This window comes from Pseudophryne corroboree, chromosome 2 (genome assembly GCF_028390025.1).
Source record: "Pseudophryne corroboree isolate aPseCor3 chromosome 2, aPseCor3.hap2, whole genome shotgun sequence".
In the NCBI taxonomy this organism is placed as follows: domain Eukaryota; kingdom Metazoa; phylum Chordata; class Amphibia; order Anura; family Myobatrachidae; genus Pseudophryne; species Pseudophryne corroboree.
This window is the reverse complement of record NC_086445.1, coordinates 353129621-353156574: the sequence shown is the minus strand read 5'-3', so window position 1 is coordinate 353156574 and position 26954 is coordinate 353129621. Positions and strand designations below refer to the sequence as shown.

Genomic DNA, 26954 nt, shown 5'->3' with positions numbered 1-26954 from the left:
TCCTGCAACTACAGAAACAGGGTAAAAAAGAGAGGGGGGCACTTATTTGGCAAAATAACAGATATAAGCAGCTATAAGGGATAGACACTTATTGTAAGGTTGTCCCTATACATATATAGCGCTCTGGTGTGTGCTGGCAAACTCTCCCTCTGTCTCCCCAAAGGGCTAAGTGGGTCCTGTCCTCTATCAGAGCATTCCCTGTGTGTGTGCTGGGTGTCGGTACGTGTGTGTCGACATGTATGAGGAGGAAAATGATGTGGAGGCGGAGCAATTGCCTATAATGGTGATGTCACCCCCTAGGGAGTCGACACCTGAATGGATGGCCGTAATTAAGGAATTACGTGACAGTGTCGGCACGTTACAGAAAACTGTTGACGACATGAGACAGCCGGCAGCTCAGTTAGTGCCTGTCCAGGCGTCTCAAACACCGTCAGGGGCTACTAAACGCCCATTACCTCAGTGGGTCGACACGGACCCAGACACAAACACTGACTCCAGTGTCGACGGTGAAGAAACAAACGTATTTTCCAGTAGGGCCACACGTTACATGATCACGGCAATGAAGGAGGTTTTGCACATCTCTGATACTGCAAGTACCACAAAAAGGGGTATTATGTGGGGTGTGAAAAAACTACCCGTAGTTTTTCCTGAATCAGATGAATTGAATAAAGTGTGTGATGAAGCGTGGGTTACCCCCGACAGAAAACTGCTAATTTCTAAAAAAATTATTGGCACTATATCCCTTCCCACCAGAGGTTAGGGCTCGTTGGGAAACACCCCCTAGGGTGGATAAGGCGCTCACACGCTTATCAAAACAAGTGGCGTTACCGTCTCCAGAAACGGCCGCCCTTAAGGAGCCAGCAGATAGGAGGCTGGAAAATATCCTTAAAAGTATATACACACATACTGGTGTTATACTGCGACCAGCAATCGCCTCAGCCTGGATGTGCAGTGCTGGGGTGGCTTGGTCGGATTCCCTGACTGAAAATATTGATACCCTGGACAGGGACAATATATTATTGACTATAGAGCATTTAAAGGATGCATTCCTATATATGCGAGATGCACAGAGAGACATTTGCACTCTGGCATCAAGAGTAAGTGCGATGTCCATTTCTGCCAGAAGAGGATTATGGACGCGACAGTGGTCAGGGGATGCGGATTCCAAACGGCATATGGAAGTATTGCCATATAAAGGGGAGGAGTTATTTGGGGGCGGTCTATCGGACCTGGTGGCCACGGCAACGGCTGGGAAATCCACCTTTTTACCCCAAGTCACCTCGCAGCAGAAAAAGATACCGCCTTTTCAGGCTCAGTCCTTTCGTCCCCATAAGGGCAAGCGGGCAAAAGGCCACTCATATCTGCCCCGGGGCAGAGGAAGGGGAAAAAGACTACAACAGACAGCTTCTTCCCACGACCAGAAGCCCTCCCCCGCTTCTGCCAAGTCCTCAGCATGACGCTGGGGCCTTACAAGCGGACTCAGGCACGGTGGGGGCCCGTCTCAAGAATTTCAGCGCGCAGTGGGCTCACTCGCAAGTGGACCCCTGGATCCTGCAGGTAGTATCTCAGGGGTACAAATTGGAATTCGAGACGTCTCCCCCTCGCCGGTTCTTGAAGTCTGCTTTACCAACGTCTACCCCCGACAGGGAGGCGGTATTGGAAGCCATTCACAAGCTGTATTCCCAGCAAGTGATAATCAAGGTACCCCTCCTACAACAGGGAAAGGGGTATTACTCCACGCTGTTTGTGGTACCGAAGCCGGACGGCTCGGTGAGACCCATTTTAAATCTGAAAACCTTGAACACTTACATAAAAAGGTTCAAGTTCAAGATGGAGTCACTCAGAGCTGTGATAGCGAACCTGGAAGAAGGGGACTACATGGTGTCTCTGGACATCAAGGATGCTTACCTCCATGTCCCAATTTGCCCTTCTCACCAAGGGTACCTCAGGTTTGTGGTACAGAACTGTCACTATCAGTTTCAGACGCTGCCGTTTGGATTGTCCACGGCACCCCGGGTCTTTACCAAGGTAATGGCCGAAATGATGATTCTTCTTCGAAGAAAAGGCGTCTTAATTATCCCTTACTTGGACGATCTCCTGATAAGGGCACGGTCCAGAGAACAGTTAGAGGTCGGAGTAACACTATCGCAAATAGTACTACGACAGCACGGATGGATTCTAAATATTCCAAAATCGCAGCTGATTCCGACGACACGTCTGCTGTTCCTAGGGATGATTCTGGACACAGTACAGAAAAAGGTGTTTCTCCCGGAAGAGAAAGCCAGGGAGTTATCCGACCTAGTCAGGAAACTCCTAAGACCAGGCCAGGTGTCAGTGCTTCAGTGCACAAGGGTCCTGGGAAAGATGGCTTCTTACGAAGCGATTCCATTCGGCAGATTCCACGCAAGAACTTTTCAGTTGGATCTGCTAGACAAATGGTCCGGATCGCATCTTCAAATGCATCAGCGGATAACCCTATCTCCAAGGACAAGGGTGTCTCTCCTGTGGTGGTTACAGAGTGCTCATCTCCTAGAGGGCCGCAGATTCGGCATTCAGGATTGGGTCCTGGTGACCACGGATGCCAGCCTGAGAGGTTGGAAAATCATGTGATAGCACTGTCAGCAGTGTTCATTCCGGGAGTGGACAACTGGGAAGCAGACTTCCTCAGCAGACACGATCTTCACCCGGGGGAGTGGGGACTTCACCCGGAAGTCTTCCACATGATAAACCGTTGGGAAAAACCAAAGGTGGACATGATGGCGTCTCGCCTCAACAAAAAACTGGACAGATATTGTTCCAGGTCAAGGGATCCTCAGGCAATAGCTGTGGACGCTCTGGTAACACCGTGGGTGTACCGGTCAGTGTATGTGTTCCCTCCTCTTCCTCTCATACCAAAAGTACTGAGAATCATAAGAAGGAGAGGAGTAAAGACTATACTCGTGGCTCCGGATTGGCCAAGAAGGACTTGGTACCCGGAAATTCAAGAGATGCTCACGGAAGACCCGTGGCCTCTACCTCTAAGACAAGACCTGCTCCAGCAGGGACCATGTCTGTTCCAAGACTTACCGCGGCTGCGTTTGACGGCATGGCGGTTGAACGCCGGATCCTGAAGGAAAAAGGCATTCCGGATGAAGTCATCCCTACCCTGATCAAGGGTCCATTAAGGTTCAAATTTCGGCCCTGTCGATATTCTTCCAAAAAGAACTAGCTTCTGTACCTGAAGTTCAGACGTTTGTCAAGGGAGTACTGCATATACAGCCTCCTTTTGTGCCTCCAGTGGCACCTTGGGATCTCAATGTAGTGTTGGGATTCCTAAAATCACATTGGTTTGAACCACTCTCCACTGTGGACTTGAAGTATCTCACTTGGAAAGTGGTAATGCTGTTAGCCCTGGCTTCAGCCAGGCGTGTATCAGAATTGGCGGCTTTATCCTATAAAAGCCCTTACCTAATTTTTCATACGGACAGGGCAGAATTGAGGACTCGTCCTCAATTTCTCCCTAAGGTGGTTTCAGCATTTCACTTAAACCAACCTATCGTGGTGCCTGCGGCTACTAGGGACTTGGAGGATTTCAAGTTGCTGGACGTAGTCAGGGCCCTGAAAATATGTTTCCAGGACGGCTGGAGTCAGAAAATCTGACTCGCTGTTTATCCTGTATGCACCCAACAAGCTGGGTGCTCCTGCTTCTAAGCAGACGATTGCTCGTTGGATTTGTAGTACAGTTCAGCTTGCACATTCTGTGGCAGGCCTGCCACAGCCAAAATCTATAAAAGCCCATTCCACACGGAAAGTGGGCTCATCTTGGGCGGCTGCCCGAGGGGTCTCGGCTTTACAACTTTGCCGAGCAGCTACTTGGTCAGGGGCAAACACGTTTGCTAAATTCTACAAATTTGATACCCTGGCTGAGGAGGACCTGGAGTTCTCTCATTCGGTGCTGCAGAGTCATCCGCACTCTCCCGCCCGTTTGGGAGCTTTGGTATAATCCCCATGGTCCTTTCGGTGTCCCCAGCATCCACTAGGACGTTAGAGAAAATAAGAATTTACTTACCGATAATTCTATTTCTCATAGTCCGTAGTGGATGCTGGGCGCCCATCCCAAGTGCGGATTGTCTGCATTACTTGTACATAGTTATTGTTACAAAAATCGGGTTATTGTTGTTGTGAGCCATCTTTTCAGAGGCTCCTTCTGTTATCATGCTGTTAACTGGGTTCAGATCATAAGTTGTACGGTGTGATTGGTGTGGCTGGTAATGAGTCTTACCCGGGATTCAAAATCCTTCCTTATTGTGTACGCTCGTCCGGGCACAGTATCCTAACTGAGGCTTGGAGGAGGGTCATAGGGGGAGGAGCCAGTGCACACCAGCTAGTCCTAAAGCTTTTACTTTGTGCCCAGTCTCCTGCGGAGCCGCTATTCCCCATGGTCCTTTCGGAGTCCCCAGCATCCACTACGGACTATGAGAAATAGAATTATCGGTAAGTAAATTCTTATTTTTTTTTTTATTCCCTGATTAGCCTCTCTCTTCACCAGGAAAGGTCCATCACATGAGGGGTAGGGGCAAGCTGCCTGGTGCAGTGGGGGCAGGTGCACTAGTGTTTGGTGCAGCAGCCCCAGGAAGGCTCTGCAAGTGAAATCCCTTTTTTAGCACTGATTAGCTGCTGTGGCTTTCATGTTTGAGCAAGCCCACCAGAACAAACACTGCAGCCATCTTTTGAGAGTTATCTTCATCAGTGGATATTAAACACCCTCCCCTGTCTGCCCTCCCACCTATAGGGAACAACAGTATTTTATTGCTGTTGGAATGTGACTGCCAATGCTTAGAACATGGGTGAGAGAACATTCAATGGTGAAGAGGTTACCTATGGTATTGCACACCTTTTTTTGGTTGATCTGTTATGAAACATCACTTTAAATGTAGGTGTCTGCATTTTAAGTTAAACCCAGTGAAATTCAGATGGCTTACTCTCACACACTACTCTCTCTCTCTCTCTCTCTCTCTCTCTCTCTCTCTCTCTCTCTCTCTCTCTCTCTCTCTCTCTCTCTCTCTCTCTCTCTCTCTCTCTCTCTCTCTCTCTCTCTCTCTAGAAATGGCTCAGGGATCAATCAGCAGCGTGTATGTCTCGTCTACATCAGTTTCAGTGTCAAATGGACGTAGATTTTCAACCAGGTAATGACTGCTTCAATTATCCTTTTTTGCTTGCAAACCATTAACCAGTCTTAAAGTTAAAATGTTTTTAGTACATGAAACGTGCAAACTGGATTATAACATTCAAGCAAGTTTAAGGTTTAAGTTTGAACATTTGAAGGCTGCCTTTTCAAGAACAGCTAGTCCAGTTACCATGCCACTATGGTTTTCTTTGATTCAAGTATCCTTGCGAGGAGACCAAAATCGTATTGAGGGTCAACATTAAGTATCACTGCAGTGTGGTCGCATTAGGTTTTTCTTTAAGTTTGTGTTAATTAATTTTATGTTGGAAGTATTTCTACTGCTTAAGCACTATATTTATATTACGATGTTGTGATTTGTTCTTCACACTGAAAAATGTCTTCGGTCTCAAAGTAAGTATTGTAAGTTGAGTGTACACAAAAAAAAATCAAATGGCAAGGATCATTTTATTTCAGGAGAAAAATTACAATTATGGCTACAGTTTTTGGAAAGATTTCATGGTTTTATTGCTGGGAATATTTGGGCCTTATTGACATTAAATGAAACCCATCACTCGTTTTAAGTTACGGGTAGATGCATAGGCTTGTCTTACTATCCATTTAATCCGGGACACCTATGATTTACACAGGTGCTATGCCTGGCTAAATGCGAGCCTGCATTTCACCTGGGTTTAATCAGCCACAGAACCTGTATAATTCATAGACGTTATGGCAAGTCTCTATATGTAGAATTTATTCTAGGCCAGCAATTTTGAAGAGCTCTCACCAGTGCAGTTATGCAAAAGTGAAATGACACATTCCATAGACGAATGACTTGTGGGGTTTGGTTTTGGATTTAGCTTTGTGCTAGTCATGTAGGACTAACATAGCTACATGGGCAGCTAGGCATCAGATTTCAGTGCAGTGTGTTGTAGACAATGGCCATATTAAATTCCAAGATGTTAGGATGTTACCTTGCAAGATGCTATGTTACCTTGCTAAATGCTTTGATGCTACTTGCAAATGTAACACTGCAATTAATTCACATACTACTGTGCGGTAACACTTGACGCTACAGTAAAAGTTTTATTCTACTCCTGTTGAAGATGTTTCATCATTTTGTCATGTTTTGTGCTATAGCTGTACTACTTACCCATGTCTCTTGCCTATCTGACAAACTACTGGTAATCAGGCTGTGTAGCCCCCCATTCCCCAAACGCTGAAACCTTTTTATGTTGTTGGATGAGCGTCTTCATGTATTTGTGGGTTTTTTTACCAAATCAAGTATGGGTAGCGGGGTGGAACATTGGGTTGAAACATTGCTGACATCCCCATACCATCTTAGCTTTGGCTGTTGTACCTCTATTGGTGTGCACGTAACATAATGTCACTTTGTATGTACTGTGGGATGTACTTGAGGTGGAACTCTGCATGCGTAGCCAATCAGCAGCTTTTAAGCATAACCCAGATCGGGTAACCTTCCTGGGCATAAATCTGGTAGCTTCCAAGGTTGTATTCCCGGGTAGCTTGACCCGGGATATTTTTCAAAGCTCTTTTACATCAAGCCACAACCTGGGTTATTGCGGAGTATTGAAGAGGTAAAATAGTCTTTTTGGTCACTTAACATTGAATCCTTTTCTCTGAAGCAGGTTGGGTGACACTGGAACATGGGATTGCAGGTTGGGCTGGAGTATGACACTAAAGCTACTGTTGCTTTAAATTCTGAGCTTCTCCCCCGGCAACCACATCATGCCAGTACTTCAAAATAGTCCGGTAATAGAGTAGCAGTAACCCAGTGAATCTGTTAGATCCAACAAACTAGTAGGGATAATACGGTCAAGAACCAAAGCCTTGCATGACTGAGCGTGAGGGTGGGAATGCAGTGTCGCCCAGCCTGCTTCAGAGAAAAGTATTCAACGGTACATTAGACCATGGGGCAGTCAACAGCTGTCCCCAGTGGAGGGAATGCTCAAATGGCCTGACTGGCGAACTATAAGACCAAAGTGGGCGTTACCGACACAAAAACATGAAAACTTGTGGACAGAGGAACAGGAGGCTGCACAATAGACTTGTTCTGTTGAAGCCCCGTGCTGCTCTGCTCAGGAGGTCGCCACCATCGTAGTAGGATGCGCTGACACCCGGCTTGGTGCTGGTTGCCCTGCACTAGTATAGGCTTGATTGATTAGCTCTAACGCGTGATGGTCCCTTATTAGCGGACCGACTGCATTTATGTGCTTTGTAAAGAACCAGGAAAGAATGTGTGGCGGACAGTTGAAATCTTGTCCAAGTAAATCGTTTCCGCTCAAACGAAGTAAATAGGACCAGATTTAAGATCCCCAGGAGCTACTGGCGGACAAAACAGTGGTCTAATACTCGCCACACCACACTGAAATTAAATATGTACTTTCAAAAGAATGAAGCTTTAAACCAGCTCAATCAAACCACCCTGAAGGAAGGCAAAGGTGAAACTTTGATGCAAACTACCCTGAAGGAAGGCAACGGCGAAACTTGGATGTATGAACCCTTCTTTGTTCATACCACAAGATAAGCTGTTCCGTACTCTAATTGCGCAACGTAACTGGTTTCCGGGCTCGCAGAATAGTACAGACCACCGGGCGTAAAAACCCTTTTTCTGCTGCGGGGTACACTGGGCTCCACAAGGATGGACAATGGGGTGTAGAGTAGGATCTTGATCCGAGGGCACCAACAGGCTCAAAAGCTTTGACTGTTCCCAAGATGTATAACCCCGCCTCCCTGCAAAGGAGCTCCGTTTTGTAGTTGGTGCTGCAGATAGCAGGCACTTAACAGAGGGGCTGCTCCTGGCAGCCCTAAGAAGAGCTTTTTAGAAGAAAAGTGAAGACTTCAAGGGCTGCAGCAGTGTGTAGATGTCAGGAGACATTCACTGCTGCAGCTCCATCTCTCCCTAGCGGCGCTATACACTCCCGCGCCCTGGTTGCCGGGTAACTACAGCGGGAGGCTCCGGTTTTCTTTCTGTTAGACACACACGGCTGGGGCTCTCCGGGATCGCGTGGCCGCGCTTCGTGAGGTGGTAAGTGGGTCCCGCACTGTATTGCGAACCGGCGTGGTCGGTCGGGAGGCGGGCTGCGCGCTGGCGGTGGACACTGGCATACAGGCGACCCCACTAGACCACCAGGGCATGGGTACAGGTCAGGTTTTCTCTCCAAGCCTATTTATTTTGGCCCGCAGTACCAGGTGGTTATGCCAGCAGAGGGGATAAGGCTTAGACCTGGAGCCCCTCCCCCGGCCCCAGGGCGCCATTTACAGTAAATGTTCCCGCCCTGGAGCTGCATCTCTGTCCCTCCCTCACTCCCAGTCAGTGTTTGGGTGCCATTTCTCTCAGCTACACTGTTCCTGGGACTGCTTGGGCAAATCCTCCTTTGTAAAGCCGCCTGATAGCGCTGTGCCTTTACAAGACACTTAAGTATTCTACATGTCATTTAGACAGTGATAGTTAAGAAAACGTGCATTTAGTCAGGGTTCTCTGGTACAAGTACCCTGGGATATACATCCAGTTTTTACTGTGCAGTGTTATATCTATTGTTTACATAGCTGTTTATAAGCTAGTCCAGTGCAGTATTATTGTATGTAATAACCTCTGCATTGTACAACTGTGACTATATGTGTGTGCATTAGCTTGCTGGGTGATTTTCATTTTGTGTTTCTCACTCAACTTGCTATCCCTATATTCTATAACATGAGGGGACTTGGTGCATCAGGTTTATGATACTGTAATATGGGATATTCTCGAAATATACTTTAATTGTATTTTTTTTCTGTGATTCTAGTCACTGTACCTCTCCTGTGTCCCTGCTTGTGCTGACTACATTAAGCAGGGGTTTGGGTCAGGTATTGTGCTGCTGACAATTGTAATGTGTTACCTGGTATTGCAAGTTATATCATGTCTGCGTATGAGGGTAACGGGTCTGGGGCCGAACACACTACCGGTGTTGCTGATGCCACAGATACCTATGAGGAGAATATAGCAGCTGAGGACTCTGGTTCTGGGGGTTCCTTGCCTCCCAGTGGGACGGTGGCAATGGGGGTCCATAATGACCCGCCATGGGCTACTTTCTCCACACTTCTGAATACGCTAGTTACTAAGCTGACGCCCCCTATGGGGACCTCCTATGCCGGTTTAGCCGTATATGGTCCCTGCGGCTAACCCGCCTTGGGCAGATAACTTGTCCGCTCAATTGAAGAAATTGAACAAGTCACTGATCACTAAAAGGTCTAGCCCTCGCTCGCCTAAGACCAGGGGGTCCTCTAAACGAGCTATTGTCTCCTCACAATCCACTGCTGTCACTGACACCTCGTCTGATGAAGATGGCGCTTACACTGACCCCACAGATTCTGACACAGATAATGCTGAGGGGGATAGTGGTTCACAAGTGGATGTTCCTGATCTTTTGGAGGCTATTAAGTTGATCCTACAGATTACGGATGATCCCAAGCCATCCGTCCCTCCTAAGAAACCAGATAGATTCAAGCATCAGAAGGTGGTTAAACAAGTTTTACCTCACTCTAATCACCTGGCGGATATACGTCAGGAACCCTGGGAAAATCCAGCTAAGAAGTTCGTGCCTCATAAGAAGCTGCTTGCTCGCTATCCCCTCGCGCCAGAGCTGTCTAAAAATTGGGAGAAACCTCCTCCAGTGGACTCGCATGTGGCAAGGATGGTGGTTTCCTCAGCTCTACCTGTCACTACCGTCACGTCTCTGAAAGAGCCTATGGATAAACGTGTGGAGGGTTGTCTGAAAGCGATTTACACCCTTACGGGTGCTGCGCAAAGTCCCACTATTGCAGCGACATGGGCTGCAGAAGCTATTGAAGCGTGGGCCCTAGCGTTGGAAGCTGAACTCTCTTCTGACCATGCTAGACAATGCTAATCAAAAATTGTAACAGCTTCTCACTATATTAAGGAGGCAGCTTCCGATGCCGATGTTCTGGCAGCTAAGGCTTATACTACGTCAAGTATACAAAATAATTGAAGCGCTGCGTAGTCAGAATATCTATTTTATGAATTTATTGTCACATACAAACAATTATACATACAACATACAAAAAATGTACACACGGCCGGTGCTAAAATTGATAAAAAACCAAGTAACCTCGGTATCAATTCATAATACACAATCCTAAGCTCTTAGTATCCAATACCATCAAATTATCTCAGTTCCAAGTGATGTTTATGGAACAATCAATAAGTAATTAGTAAAACACTGAAATATATATTAGCAATTGATTAGTATGTGTCAATAATACTGATGGAATATTGATGAAATAGATCAGCAATTGATTAGTATGAGTCTTTAGTGAATTGATTAGTAATCAACAACTATTTTCAATCAGCTCTGTCCACAGCTGTTAGTAAGGTTTTATCACATGCAAAACTGGTTGCTTTAATCACGGCTCCATCCACAGCTGTTAGTAGAATTTTACATGCATAGCTGGATGTTTAGTTGTTAAAATAGCCAGTGATATCCATGCTAAGAATTGCAATAATATATTAGGATCACAATCGATACTTCTCCTATGTCCTGAAGTTGTTATGCAAAGAAAACACCCATAACTGAGCATACCGCCATTTAGCATCAGGAGAAGTTCACTCTATTCCGGGCATTAACACCTCTGTCGGCTTACTGTTGAGTTGTCTCCCCCATGCACCTGCAGCTGGTGCTGGATAAGCTTCCTTCTCGGGGTTCCGCCGCACCAGAGGTCCGCTCGTTTAATGTCCCGTTTGAGTGTGATCAGGTACCGGATCCGTGCAAAATCAATCTCAACGCGTTTCCCCGCCTTTAGAATCGGCGGCTTCCTCAGGAGTAGTAGTGCTCATGCTCCCGTGTATTCACATTAAATAGTCCACTAAGTGTCCGCTTCCGGGCGCTAAGCTGTCACGCACGCGTACTCCGTGCGTGTCATCTGCGTGCCACTGGTGTCGCGCACGCGCACTTCGTACGCATCATTTTATGCCCTTAGTATTCTTTCCAGGCATCAATACCTTACACAGGCTCGCCTTAACAGATCTCATTCATATCCTAGATAATTTATTTCCAAGTATCTCAGCATCATGCATATATACTGCGTGTGTGTCACTTGCGTTCCATATTTCAGATCACTATTAATCAAATCTTATTATCTGTGCATATTCAATATAGATCAATTGCATTCTCTTATTAAAAAGAGTTTTAGTGAATAACGGAACATAAATATTACATAAACATGGAACATCATTTAATGCCCCCATTTGCATAAATTCATTTTCATATCCATATACATAGAAGGTCCCCTTCTACCACAGTGCAAGATGTAGAAATATATATTACATATACCCTTTATTCTAATAACCGTAATTCATATTTCCAACTGAATGATCATTCCTATTATTTAGTTATTATTATTAACATTATCCCCCTATTTATCAATAGACCAAGACTAATACAAAAATAAGACCTAAATCGACCAACCAACAGAGCATACATATATGTATACGTAAACATACATACACGCATACATACACATATATATACATATACCTTAGGATGGATACACCAGTTTAGTAGATGTTATTCAGCTCTACTGTATCATTCAGTCCATATGGTACTAGTGTCCCTAAGCGAAAGATCCAATATGCCTCCCTCTTACATAGAACATTATAGCGATCTCCTCCTCTGTGAGTTTTCTTTACATGTTCAATGCCAAACATACGAATATTCTTTATATCCCCCAATTCACAGGCATTAATGTGAGCATAGAGACTTGATTTTCTTATTTTATTAACCAAATTCCTCTTATGTTCCATCAATCTTTCATGAACCGTTCTGGTCGTCCGACCAACATATAATTTTCCACATCCACAAATTAACAAATAAATAACAAAAGAGGATTTGCAATTTATAAATTCTTTTTTATTGAAGAATTCTCCCATATTTTGAGAACTAAACATCGTTACTTTCCGCTGACTAAAAGGACATGTCTGACATCTATCATTACCGCACCTGTGGAAGCCCATTGGTTTCTCTGGTAGCCAACTCAATGTACTCCTCACAGGTGCATTACTTTTCATATGACTTGGTGCCAGCCTCAACTTCAGATTGTTCGCTCTCCTGAAGATAACTTTATCACTATACCATGGACCCTTATTCAAAATTTCATCCATCTCCAATAGAGCATGATTTTACTTTATAATCCTTCTGATCTCATAAGCATGTGAATTGTATTTCGTGATAAAACTGGCTGATCTATCTTTGACCCCATCTATTTATACAGATTCCTCCTCTATCCTCTTTCCTCGCAGCAATTGCGCTCTCTATCTCATAGGTTCTCAAACTCGGTCCTCAGGACCCCACACAGTGCATGTTTTGCAGGTAACCCAGCAAATGCACAGGTGTATTAATTACTCACTGACACATTTTAAAAGGTCCACATGTGGAGCTAATTATTTCACTTGTGATTCTGTGAGGAGACCTGCAAAACATGCACCGTGTGGGGTCCTGAGGACCGAGTTTGAGAACCTATGCTCTATCTCACAGGCCTCGCTATATGCCTTATTTACCACACTAATGGGGTAACCTTGTTCTAAAAAGGAAATTTTCAATTTCTCAGCCTGTGTATCAAACATCTCCCTAGTTGAGCTATTTCTCTTAAGTCTAATAAATTGTCCCTTAGGTATATTGTCACGCCATTTCTGTAAATGGCTACTTCCATAATTTAGATACCGATTCTGATCTACCTCCTTCGTGAAAGTGCATGTCTTCAATTCATCTTCCCCAGCCTCTAGAGCGATATCCAGGTAAGAAATATTCGTGGAACTATATGTATAGGTGAAAGTTAGACCATAATTATTGGTGTTTAAACTATTCAAAAACTTTATAAGTGACTCCTCATCCCCACCCCAAATCAAAAACAGATCAATAAATCTGCAATAGAGGACGAGGTCCGCACCGAGCCCGCCCCCCCACACATGTTCCTCCTCAAAGAGGCCCATATATAGGTTCGCGAAACTCTCCGCAAACCTCGTCCCCATAGCAGTTCCTTTTAGTTGTAAATAATAATTAGTATCAAACATAAAATAATTATGATGCAGTATAAATTCTATTGAATGTATTACAAATTCACATAATTCATCTGTTATTGATCAGTTTTTAAGTAGTGTTCGATCGCTACTACACCTAAATCCTGAGGTATATTTGAATAAAGCGCCTCTACATCACATGTGACTAAATAATAACCCTTTTTCCAATGTGTATTGTGAATGAGGTTAAGAAAGTGCGTTGTGTCTTTAATAAAGGATTTTAAATTCCGAACATGACCTTGTAAAAAGGAATCTACATAGTGAGATAGATTATTGGTGAGTGAATTTACGCCCGAAATAATCGGGCGTCCCGGGGGTGAGATCAACGTTTTATGGATTTTAGGCAGATGATAATATGTTGGTACTACCGGATGTGCTGTAAATAAGAAATTAAAAGTGTCCTTGGATATCACTCCAGAGGTCAGGGCCCTAGAAAGCATACCCTTAAGTTTGGTTTGAAAAATGGCTGTTGGATTAGTGGGAAGTTTTCTATATACAGTCTGATTCTCTAACTGTCTATAGGCTTCCAAAAGATAGTCACTCCTATCTTGGAGCACTATCTCCCCCCCCCCCCCTTATACGCCGCCTTTATTACCAATTCAGAGTCTGAACTTAGACTTTTAATAGCTAATCTCTCTCCCCTCGATAAATTGTCCTTAAAGGACATACTTTCTGCCTTATTACATAAAGTACGGAAGTCTTCTAAAGTCGATTTATAGAAACTTTCCACACAAGCACCACGGTACTGCAGAGGATAAAAGTCTGACTTCCTCCGAAATTGGGCTTTCCGTTTAACATCATAGACTAATTCCTCCGCAGTACCAATGATTTCCGTGTCTGTTTCTGTATTAAGGGATTCTAATATTTCTAATGCTGCTTGATCTGTATTGTCTAAAATAATAGGCATATCTGTCGAATGGTGCGTCTTCAGAGATTTCATTGCAAAATAACGTTTCCTACTAAGTGTTCTAATATACCGATTAAGGTCAACAAATAATTCAAACATATTAGGTTTACTCTTTGGTGCAAAATTGAGACCTTTAGAGAGAAGTTGCAATTCATGTTCATTTAATTGTTTAGAGGAGAGCTTAAAAATGCCTTTATTATCTCATTCGGACGTTTTTCTCTACGTTTCCCTCTTCCTCCCCTGGATCCCCTTGTTCTCTTCCTCTTTTTTGGGGGGCTTTTTTGGGTATACCTCTGTGGTCCTTTCGTGGGTAATCTAAAAAATCATCTTTATTATAACATGGTGATGGCTCATTACTCCCTGTATTGCTCCCCCATCTAGTTCTGAATTGTCGTTTGCCTCTCCAATCAGGGGTCTCTATCGACTCATCTAATCCCTCATTGGTTAAGACCTCATATTTGTTGTAATGATTCCATCTTCTAGGTTTGTTCTTATTGAATTTCCAATTATCCTCCCTCCATTTAGGAGTTGGTTGGAGGCGGGCACCTTTATATAGCCCCCTATTTGTGGATCCATATTCGGCATCTTTATTCTGATGCCTTGGATCTCTCCTCCTTTCTCTAACTGATGGATTAAAAGGTCTATTTTGTCTATTAAATGATCTAGCCATCCCCTTTGCATAGTCCTCTCTATCTCGGTCCATCTTACCATCTTTCCTTTCGATTAGAGATAACTCAAATTCCTGAATCTTGGCATTAACTTTAGTATCTCTTTCTTTAAAGCCCAGATTAGTGGAAAATGATTTCAATTCTTCCTGAATCTGTTCAATTTCTAGTTTAAGTTGGTCTACCTTGGTCTCTCTGTTTAATTAGCAATTTCATTAGTTCCTTAGAACATTGATCCAATACCATATTCCAATCACTGACAAAACTTGTCATCCTCTTGGAATGTCGCTGTTTGAGGATACGCAATCCTCTTGGAATTAGATCATTATCCAAATATTTTTGGAAAGTGATTTGATCCCACCAATGCTTTGTTTCTAAGATACAAGCATTTTCTAATTTATTAAACAATTGGTGCATATTGGGTTTGTCATCACAGCTTTGGTTAATATCACCCAATGCTTTCCCTCGCAAATAACCATTTCTTCTCTCCAACCTTTCTGCTACACATTGTAGCATCGACATCTTGCTCTTTCTACTACGTCAGTCCTAGCTTGTGGCTGCAGTCCTGGTCCATGGATCTGGATTCTAGAAAAACCCTGGAGGTACTCCCTTTTAAGGGAGATATCCTGTTTGGAGAGGACTTAAATAAGATAGTGGCTGATCTGGCTACTGCCCAAACGACCTGTCTGCCAAGTACCGCTCCTTCGGTGCCGAAGGCTAAAGTTACTTCCTTTCGTCCCTTTTGACCTTCAGGTAAAGCAAAAGGTCAGGCGTACCACAAACAGGCCCGCACTTCCAAACCTGGTAAGCCGAAGCCCAAAAGAGCCTGGGCTGCCCGCCAGCCAGCTTCCAAGACAGATAAGCCTGCCGCATGACGGGGAGGACCTCCCGCTGGGGGACCGGCTTCTAGGGTATACCCAGGAATGGTTGAAGACCACTTCAGATGCCTGGGTACGGGAAGTCATTACTCGAGGTTACGCCGTAACCTTCAAAAAACCGTCCCCCCTCGTCGATTTTGCCTGACAGACGTCCCTGGGGATCAGATCAAGGCAAAGGATCTACATTCGGTAGTACAGACCCTCCTGGACACAGGAGTGGTGGTACAAGTGCCTCTTGTTCAGAGAGGCCAGGGGTACTACTCTCCGCTGTTTCTAGTCCCGAAGCTGAATGGGTCTTTTCGGACAATTCTCAACCTCAAGGCGCTGAACAAGTTTGTGAAAATTTCCAAGTTCCGTATGGAAACCCTTCGCTCTATAGTTCTGGCCTTGGAGCCTGGGGACTATATGGTCTCCCTGGATATACAGGATGCTTGCCTGCATGTTCCTATAGCAGTGTCGCATCAACAGTATCTATGGTTTGCAGTTGGCAACCTCCACTACCAGTTTCGGGAGTTACCTTTTGGTTTAACCACGGCCCCGCAAGTTTTTACCAAAGTTATGGCGGTGATGACGGCGGTGCTCCGCCATCAAGGGGTCAGGATCCTACCATATCTGGACGACTTGTTGATCCTGGCAAATTCCCCAGAAATTCTCCTACGTCATCTAGATCTGACTGTCCGGTTTCTGCAAGCCCACGGGTGGCTCATCAACTGGAAGAAATCCTCCCTGGTCCCTGCTCGGAGCATGGTGCACCTGGGAGCGCTGTTGGACACTCACAACCAGCGGTTGTTTTTGTCTCAGGAGAAAGTCCTGAAGCTTCAGGACAGGATTCGTTGCTTTCTCTCTCGTCCGCAGGTGTCGATACATTCGGCGATGCAGGTGCTGGGCTTTATGGTGTCAGCATTCGACATGGTGGAGTATGCTCAATTCCATTCTCGCCCTCTCCAGAGGCTGATTCTTGCCAAGTGGGACGGCCTGCCTCACCGGATCAGGTCTCACATGATCCCATTGACTCCGGAGGTCCGTCTGTCGCTATCCTGGTGGCTCTAGGACCAACAGTTGAGCAGGGGCCGTCCCTTCTGGATACCCGACTGGGTCCTGTTGACGACGGATGCCAGTCTACGGGGTTGGGGCGACACTCTCTTCAGGGTCAGTGGACCAAGGGGGAGTCTCTCCTCCGGATCAACATTCTGGAATTGCGGGCGATCTTCAATGCATTGAACCTGACCATGCATTTAATACAGAACCGTCCTGTTCAAGTACAGTCGGACAACGCCACCACAGTGGTTTACATAAACCATCAAGGCGGCACTCGAAGCCGTCTGGCAATGAAGGAAGTCTTGCGGATTCTTCAATGGGCAGAACGCCATCTGCCGGCCATATCGGCAATATTCATTCCGGGAGTCCTGAATTGGGAAGCGGACTTTCTCAGTCGTCAGGACGTACAGGCCGGAGAGTGGGGCCTCCATCCAGAAGTGTTTCAACTCCTAGTGGAACGGTGGGGCCTTCCAGATGTTATGATGGCGTCTCGACACAATCACAAGGTACCGGTCTTCGGAGCAAGGACAAGGGATCCTCAAGCAGCATTCGTGGATGCGCTGGCAGTGCCATGGAAGTTTTGACTGCCGTACGTGTTCCCTCCGGTGTCACTTCTGCCCAGGGTAATTCGGAAGTTCAAGCAAGAAGGAGGAATCCTGCTTCTCATAGCTACATCGTGGCCCAGACTGCACTGGTTCTCAGACCTTCAGGGCCTCTCGTCAGAGCGTCCAATTCTGCTTCCACAACGCCCAGACCTCCTCGTTCAGGGCCCCTGTGTCTACCAGGACCTGGCCCGGCTGTCTTTGACGACGTGGCTCTTGAAGCTTCCGTCTTGAGGGCTAAAGGTTTTTCTGAGGCGGTCATTAAAACTATGTTACGGGCCCGGAAACCGGCTTCTGCTCGGATTTACTATAGGGTCTGGCATTCTTACTTTGTTTGGTGCGCATCTAACAATTATGACGCTTCCAAGTTTAGTACGGCCAAACTTTTGGCTTTTCTGCAACAGGGCCTGGATTTGGGCCTGCATCTAGCTTCCCTCAAGGTTCATATTTCTGCCTTGTCTGTGTGGTTTCAGAGAAAAATTGCGACCTTACCTGATGATCATACCTTTACTCAGGGTGTGTTGCGTATCCAACCTCCCTATGTCCCGCCCGTGGCTCCTTGGGATTTGTCGGTGGTTTTGGAGGAGTTGCAAGAGTCCCCATTTGAACCTCTTGGCTCAGCTGACCTTAAGTGGCTTTCTCTTAAGGTGGTGTTTTTACTGGCTATTGCCTCCGCTAGATGAGTCTCGGATTTGGGTGCCTTGTCCTGTAGTTCCCCATATCTAATTTTTCACCGTGACCGGGCGGTCCTTAGGACTCGTCCCGGATATTTACCTAAGGTGGTTTCTTCGTTCCACCTTAACCAGGAGATTGTGGTTCCGGCCCTTGTATCTCCTGACTTGTCTACTAAAGAACGGTCTTTGGATGTGGTACGGGCTCTCCGTATTTACGTAAAGAGAACAGCTTCTCTTAGAAAATCGGATTCTCTATTTATTTTGTTTGGTTTTCAAAAACGTGGCTGGCCTGCTCACAAGCAGACGTTGGCCAGATGGATTAGAATGGTGATTGCACCTGCTTATGTGAAGGCTGGTCTGTCAGCTCCTGCTCACATTACGGCCCTTTCTACTCGGTCTGTTGGACTTTCTTGGGCGGCTCACCGTGGGGCGACCCTTGAACAATTGTGCAAGGCAGCTACGTGGTCCTCAGTGAACACGTTCATAAGGTTCTATGCCTTCGATACTGCCGCTTCCCAGGATGCTTCCTTTGGATGCCGAGTTCTTGTGCCCGCTACAGTGCGTCCCCTCCCATGAGGAACTGCTTTAGGACATCCCCATTGTCCATCCTTGTGGAGCCCAGTGTACCCCGCAGCAGAAAACGAGATTTATGGTAAGAACTTACCTTTTGTTAAATCTTTCTGCGAGGTACACTGAGCTCCACAAGGCGCCCACCCTGACGCACTTAGCTTCTTTGGGTTGGTATGGCATTAGCCGCTGACACTTCTCCTGTCGTGAGACTAGTGTTTGTGGCTACTAACTGTTGTCGTCTCGTTTCCTGCTACTGCATTGGGCTGGTTAACTAAAAACAGCTCCTGTGCAGGGAGGTGGCGCTATGCATCTTGGGAACAGTTAAAGCTTTTGAGCCTGTTGGTGCCCTCGGATCAAGATCCTACTCTACACCCCATTGTCCATCCTTGTGGAGCCCAGTGTACCTCGCAGAAAGAGATTTAACAAAGGTAAGTTCTTACCATAAATCTCGTTTTTGCTTTTAAAAGCTTGGTTTCAAAAGCCAGGCTGTTCAGTCCAACTGAGGAAAGGCCCTCATGTGGAAATTGACCTTGTTGTACCCTGGACCTGCTGACATTTTCAGAATGTCGGCATAACATGACCTGCTAGCCAGTCCGGAACCACTAGGATCAGTCACTCGTTGATTCTTGATGCACTTGAGTACCTGAGGCAACATCGGTGTCGGAGGAAATTGGTACGCTAGATGAAAATACCACAGAACCGCCATATCATCTACTGCAAAAGCCAACGGGTCCCTGGATCTTGCACAAACATTGGAACTTCTTGTGTACAACAAGAAAAGTTGGCTTGCTTATGTGATGAACAAGAATGAAGACGAATTAAAAGTGACCTTCCTACATCCATCTAGACCTTCACCATCTTTCTTCTATCCAAGGAAGCCTGATGTACTATAGTTACCTCCTAATAGATGTCTTATGCAAAGTTAACCCTATAACTCCAACAGGAAGAATGTCATGTCTCCTGATGACACTTTAAAAACCACTGAGGCATTGTCAGACTATCTTCAGCTAACATTATTGACTAATACAATGTCAAGTATTTCTGTTCATCTTGATTTATATAATTAAACTAATGAAGCCATCAAATCTATTACCTATTACTACTACTTGTAATACACCCGGCATTTTTTAACAAACTACTTTTGCTTTAAAATTTATTTTTAACTATACATCCATTAGCTTTCCCCTTTCACATTTTTACAAACATTTAACATTGTTATAGACTACTGACATTTTTACCTTTTTTTGTTGACTTTTTTTTTTAGATAATCATGATCAGGAATGTCAGTTTGTATTTAAAAAAAGTTTTTCCTCAAGCCTATTGTGTTGTACAGTATATAATAGGAAAGGGCGTAAAAACACAGTAAAATGGCACCGCTCCCACCTCTCAAGCTTAATTAGAAGATCTGCATGGCGATTTGAAGATATGCTGGTTGTGTCTTTTTACAGATTTTTGAAAACTTTGTAATATTTTGGAAACCGTATGAGATATTTAAATATTTTGTAATTTTTGCTTAGACTGCGGATATACTCTCCATATACCAATTTTTATCAAAATCTGGGCTGTTGAGGTAAAATCAGTGTGTTGATTTGACACGGAATGACCCGAAGATGTAATGTTATGACACCCCATCTGAGGAGACTCGCGTCCGTGGTCACAATGACCCAATTCGAAGTGATCAAAGATGGACCTTGTAGGAGATTATCGAGAACTAGCCACCGCTGTAGAAACTGTGTTGTCTGACAGAACAAGAATTTGATGATAGGGATGCTGAGCATTCTGCCCAATTTGGGAGAATTTCCCATCGACAGACGAGGTTCTGACGTGACCAACCAAGGTCTGTAGGGTCCGTGCCTTGGACTCTGGCCAAGAGCACCCTTTTGGAGCAAGGTGACAAAGACCACTCCTATAAAATTAAGGCACTGACAAGGAGTTAGGTGTGGCGTTTCAAAATTTAGGATCCATACATTTTCCTGAAGTACCTGAACCATGTGCTCTAGATGCTGTCATAACTGCGAAGCGGAATCCGCTTTCACAAGCTGGTCGTCTACCTAAGGTATGACAGTAATGATCTTGGTGGAAACGCGCGAAGCAGTCACTATACCAAATGGTAGTGCCTGGAAATGGTAGTAATCGGTACAGACTGCAAAACTGAAGAGGGAATGATGCCCTGACCAAATTTAAGCATTGAGATAAGCATCTCCGATGGCCAAATAGTCATTGGCCTCCATGCTGTTCATCACTGATCGAAGAGTTTACATTTGAAAATGATCTACCCACAACCTGTTTCTGAACAAGGTACAGGTTGGAGTAAAGCCCCCATGTCCACTGCAACAGGGTTAATAAAGCCGATGATGCCTCCCGAAAGAAGAGAATTGATAGCATGACTCAATGCTCCTCTCTTCTCCGCATTCCAGCGTAGAGTGGTGGCAAAGAAATGTTGTGATGACAGACTATTGAAGTGGATGATGTAACCCCTGGAAATGATGCCCTGCACCCAGACGTCGGAAGTGCACTCCACCCAACAGTCTTCGAATTGGAGCAACCTCCCTCCGACTGGTAATCCTACTAGATGGCTAGGGAACTAGTCAGGTGCTGTACCTTGGTCCTGAGTGTCTTATGACACCAGCAAATGTGCCCTTAGAATCCAAACAGCTGTTGGAAGAAGCGGCCACATAAGGAGGAATGGAAAACTCTGTAACGTGGACCTTGCTGTTTAGGGCAGCCACCAGAAGGAATGTTGTGATGGGGGGGGTTGTTTTTTTAACCCCCACCCCCCCACCAAACAGAAGAGTTTACAAGGAACATCTTGATTCTGATCCCGCAGTCCAAGCGCGGAGCTAAAGAGCCCTTCGGCAGAGACAGCTGATTCTTTGTAAGTCATCTGAGTGCCATCTTGCACTGACTCTTACACATTCAGCTGCACTGTGATGCTGGTTTGTCAATTCCAAAAGGAAATTTCTTGGCGAGTCCGATTTGCCAAGGAAAATTAGTTTGTTGGCCATATCTGCATAGTCTGATCCACCAAAGGCTAATAAACCTATATTTTAATCTAATGGATCTGTAAAGGAAACCAAGCCCTGAAAAGGAAGAGCATAGATGAAGTTCCCACTCAGGTACATGATCCGCTGGAATTGGTTAAAGCTAAGCAAATTTGCGAGGAACTGAGAACTTTATCCAGAATCTTCTAGATGAGATTTAGACAGATCCGTTGAAGACTGGAAAGTAACGAGACTTGTGCGACGCATGAAAGGACCTACAGGGTCAGTTGGGAATCTACATGTTAACCGCCCAGCGAGTGGCACACAGTTACAATGATGCTCCTCAAGCCATGACCAGAGGAAGATACTACACCCCTGGATGAAGTTGTCCTGAAAGTCACCATCCTTCTCTTTCAAATTGGAAACTTTCGACGGAGCCCTGGGAGAAAGAAGATGCTTACGCGCTGAGCTGTGTATTCTCTAAAAGCATTGCTATTATAGGAAAGTTTTGTAAACCCTGGCACTGTACGCGCCATGGTACAGAGCCAAAGAGGATCAAACACCGATTTGGTGGGGGCGTATGGCTAAGAACAAGCGACTTGGAGTTTCGCATAGTCCTGCTAAAGTGCTGCCAGCCTTACAAAGTTAGAGACCATCTGACCCAGTGTCCGTGCCCTCGCCAGCTTCCCGAGGGCAGACGCAGCAACCTGTGCGACACTAGACCTCCAATAGTGTGTGCACAACACCCCAGAGTCTACCTGTCCCCCCAGTAATTTAATATTACACTGGGCACAAGTGCTATAGATGCGCTTCCTGCTTTGACAGAATTGGTATGGTCAGTCATGGTCCATAGGTGGTGTTGCTATGTGTAGCGGACGCAGGTAAAATCAGTTTTCAGATGTTTAGAAAAACACACTGAGCATTTAACCTCAATCACCAGAACAGATGTTAATAATGGATAATAAAATATGCCAGTACTGAACCTTCCCCTGAGAGATGAGGGATTGCAGAGGAAAGGATCAGCTGTGCCTCGCAGAAAGCTAAATGCACAGGAACTTGCTGAAAGCCTGTAGTTTCACTGCAGCTTCACTTCCTTAGTAAACCAGGCTGGTTTGAAGCATAGCGTTCTTCATATATACCCAACGTTTAAGGCCCAGATCAGAATGCTTGGAGATATGGTGATTGAGTTGTGCCGCCTGATCGTAAGACCTGTGTATGAGAAGACAGAGGCCCCCCTCAGATACTGGCTTTGCTAGAATGGATCTATGAATTTGGGGTTTGTTTGCCCAGATAAATTGGGTACAGAAGGTTTGCATGGAGAGCTGAATTTGGAATAGAGATGTTCAGTAATCATAATAGAAGATACGTTTTGATTGTATTGGTTCTCCCAAACCAAGAAATAAAGACTTCTACTTAGTACACCCTGTACAAGTGATTGAAACAGTGGGGAATAATTGGGTTGGTATAGATGGGAATAAGATTTAGTGATGGAAATCCCAAGGTAATTAATAGCATTGGGGCGCCATACAAAATTCTATTTACACGGGACAGTCGACTGCACTTGTGAGGTGATCTAGCCAGAGCTTCAGCTTTGGCGCTAATAATCAGAGTCCAACTTGGATTATTAGGGAGAGACTGTAAGGGTTCAGTCAGGTGATGTACTAAATCTTGGAGAGTGATTAAAGTAGCAGCCAATCTGCTCCTAACTGCTATGTTACAGGCTGTGTGTTTGAAATGACAGGAGCTGGTTGGTTGATAGTTTATTTCTCTCCCCTTTATCACTCGCCAAGGCTTAGTACATCTGCCCCAGAGTGAGGAGGATGTCATCTGAATAGACAGCTTGCATCGAGACTTCCCCTCTTAATGTGGTTAGCTCTAATTTTGGCTGCTAAGGGCACAATGCAGAGTACGAAGAAGAGTGGGGATAAAGGGCAACCCTGTCTCATCCCATTGCCTAAGCCACAATGAGAGGATTGCAATCCTACTTTGTCCTTTATTTAATATAAACACTTTTTTAGAGCTTTTCTGCAGGATAGTGTACTAAAACTTAACGCAACAGACCAGATTATCAATGGCTAAGAATTTGTGCAGACCAAATTAATCTTGCACACAATGGGAATTTTTACTTGGTTTAGCCGAGAAAAGGCAGCCTTGTTTTTTTGCATTTTTATTTATTTCATAATGTACGCTGTACACTTTACTATAGCAGTATTCTATAGAATAAAGTTTGTTTTTGTTGTAGTGACTTGACCGCAGATGGAATGTTGGCAACTAGTTCCAATGGATCACAGTACAGCAGCTCTAGGGTGGAGACGCCTGTGTCTTACGTTGGAGAGGAAGATGACGATGATGATGATGACTTCAATGAAAATGATGATGATGACTGATGTACTGAAATATTCAGAAAAAAAGCTTCAGGAACTTTTGTGTGGTGTTCTGTTTCCTTATTCCTTTTTGTTTTGTTCATATTTAACATCACTGCTGAAGAAACATTGGGAAGGCAATTAGGGTATTCCTATATATATATTTTTTTACTTTTAATTTTTTTTTATTTTTGTTTTTTGCTGCGGATGTTTTGAATAGCCTTATTCAATGGGTCCCTTTTTAAACATTTTTTTTTTTTTTTTGGCATTTGAGAATTTTGCATCAGTTTTGTATTATTCACGTTAATAAAAAATAAAATGTTATGCTTGCGTATAAAAAGCAGAACTTTGTTTACCGAAATGGCAGTTATTTGAGTGCTTCAATAATGTGGGGTAAAGGTATGATTTTGTGAAATCATGCAAAGTCCAAAGATTTTTTTTTTTCCTTCTCCCAAAAGCATCCAGTTCAGAAAGTGGAGTAGCAGCCAGTTTTTATGCTTTCTATTGTATATGTTGAAAAATGTAATACAGGCAAGTTTTTCTGCAATGCCAGTGCAGCTATGTGAAATGTCTTGAAGGTTGCTATATACAGTATATAAATATTGCTTATAGTATAATTTGCCTGAATTCTTCCAGGCAAAATTTGATTATTTTTTTTTTTATATAGTTTACATAATTATCATTTAAAAAAAAAAGTGTCCTGAAGCAAGTTTTTGTATTTGTTTCCTAAACAACGCTTTGTAATCTATTATAATATTGAAATTATAGAGTTTTAACAGGTTTTTTTTTTTTTTGTTGTCTTGTTTTTTCCATGTTTTGTGAAATAATTTTTAGCAATTTATTATCTATGATAAATTTTAAAGCAATCTGTAGTTGTTTCTGATAAAAAATTCACAATACTTACCTGCACATATTCGGTCAGCTGCCTGCTGAAATTCAATATTCTTCTTATTGGAGCATACATATTTGTGTAATTTTATTAACTATAGAGAGACTTATAAATTGTTTAACTTGGCACTGTTAGTTTTATTAATAAAAAAAAACCATGCATGGGCATTAAAGTTGTTTTCCTAATCTTAATTTTGAATTAATTTTAGACAGGCTCAAGTGTTCAGAGATGCATGAGACTGATCTGGAAGATTTCTTGGGAAATAACAATAAATGCTTGTATATGTGTTAATGTGTACACTGATATTTATAAGGTTTTAGTTTGAAGCTGCAGTCTGTTTTATTCCACAGGCATGGATTAGTCATGCTAAAAAATTAATGAATAGCAATTTATCTCCTCGTACCCCTGGTGGATTGTAGCAGGATGCATGATACTGGAAAAGGTACAGTAGGTAAAATACTTTTCTGGAACTTCAGGGCCTGGAAGCCCTTGACTGCTTGAGCCTGCTGGTGCTTACACCATTCTTCAGCCAGCATTCCATTGGCAGCTAAAACATGCTACAGTTTGTGGAGCTACAAGAAGTCAGCCACAAAGTGGAACTACCATGGTCTGAAGTGCATTCAAATTCTGTTTTTGGTTCAGCGCACATGGCCTCGTCCCAAACTGCCTCTGGCAGCAATATCTGCACAAGAACTGTTTTGGCATCCTCATGGTTTGGGTTTCCATGGTTGAGCGGCTGCACACAAGCCTAAAATCACGTACAGTGCTAAACATAGTAAAGCATACAGTCATTGGGATAATTGAAATGTGAATAGATATGGGTTGAGGAAGATTAATGGTTGTAGGTCTGCAAGGGGGTGTTTCTTTTTTTATTTATTTTATTAGTTTGGCCTGGGCTGTCTTTATCAGTGACGATTTATCAGTCACTCTTCTGGCAGCTGTGGGAATCATCAGCATCTCCATCCCCCCTCTGCTGCTGCGGCTCTGCTTACGGGGGTTTTACATGCGAGTGCTGCCCCGATAGGAATGTTACATAGTGAGGTTGAAAAGAGTGAAAATGCCCATTGGGTTTAACATGTATTCTGTGTCAAGCTGTTCATATTATAATGCGCCTGCTGGAGTAATGGTCTAGTACCAATTGACACCTATGAATCTTACAACTCCCAGATAATTTAATGTCAATATGTTAAATGCTATAACCCTGGATACATTTTCCAGTTAGAAATTTGTCCAATCCGTTTTTAAATGCATTTACAGAGTCTGCCATTATTACTTTCTCTGGCAGGGAGTTCAAAATCTTAATTGCCCTTACCGTGAAGAACCCTTTCCTACGTTGTGTACAGAATTTTCTCTCCTCTAGCCTCAGTAAGTGCCCACGCGTCCTATACAGATTTCTTTTAATAAACAAATCCGCTGCTAGCTCCTTGTAATGACCGTTTACATATTTGAAGATATTAATAATGTATCCTCTTAATCGCCTCTTTTCTAGTGTATACGTATTTAACCTAGTAAGCCTTTCCTCGTACTCCAGTGTTTCTAACCCTTTAATCAATTTTGTAGCTCTTCTTTGAACTTCTTGTTTTTTTTTTTAATAATACGGTGCCCAGAACTGAACACAATATTACAGGTGCGGACGTACCAATGATATATACAGTGGCAGGATTACATCCTCGTCCCTTGTCTCAGTGCCCCGTTTAACGCACCTAAGCACTTTACTTGCCTTCTTTGCTGCAATTTGACATTGTGTACTGTCATTAAGCCTATTATCTATGAGTGTCGTCCCCCCCCCCCCCCCCAAATCTTTTTCCATCATAGTTACCCCTATTTCTCTGACGTCCTAGTGGATGCTGGGAACTCCGTAAGGACCATGGGGAATAGCGGCTCCGCAGGAGACTGGGCACAAAAAGTAAAAGCTTTAGACTAGCTGGTGTGCACTGGCTCCTCCCCCTATGACCCTCCTCCAAGCCTCAGTTAGATTTTTGTGCCCGAACGAGAAGGGTGCAAGCTAGGTGGCTCTCCTGAGCTGCTTAGAAGTAAAAGTTTAAATAGGTTTTTTATTTTCAGTGAGTCCTGCTGGCAACAGGCTCACTGCATCGTGGGACTAAGGGGAGAAGAAGCGAACTCACCTGACTGCAGAGTGGATTGGGCTTCT

At 44.2% G+C, this 26954-nt stretch overlaps 1 protein-coding gene across 3 annotated transcripts in view; it reads left to right on the top strand.

The window, feature by feature from the left end:
• TFDP1 (transcription factor Dp-1) overlaps positions 1-24963 on the top strand; it is a 504992-nt gene extending 480029 nt beyond the window's left edge. For all 3 annotated transcript variants that reach the window (XM_063953105.1, XM_063953104.1, XM_063953106.1), the window contains exons 11-12: positions 5084-5165; positions 23793-24963. In XM_063953105.1, coding sequence (XP_063809175.1) covers positions 5084-5165; positions 23793-23937 — 227 coding nt within the window. In that variant the 3' untranslated portion in view covers positions 23938-24963. The remainder of the gene's footprint in view (positions 1-5083; positions 5166-23792) is intronic.
• Positions 24964-26954: the final 1991 nt, after the last annotated feature.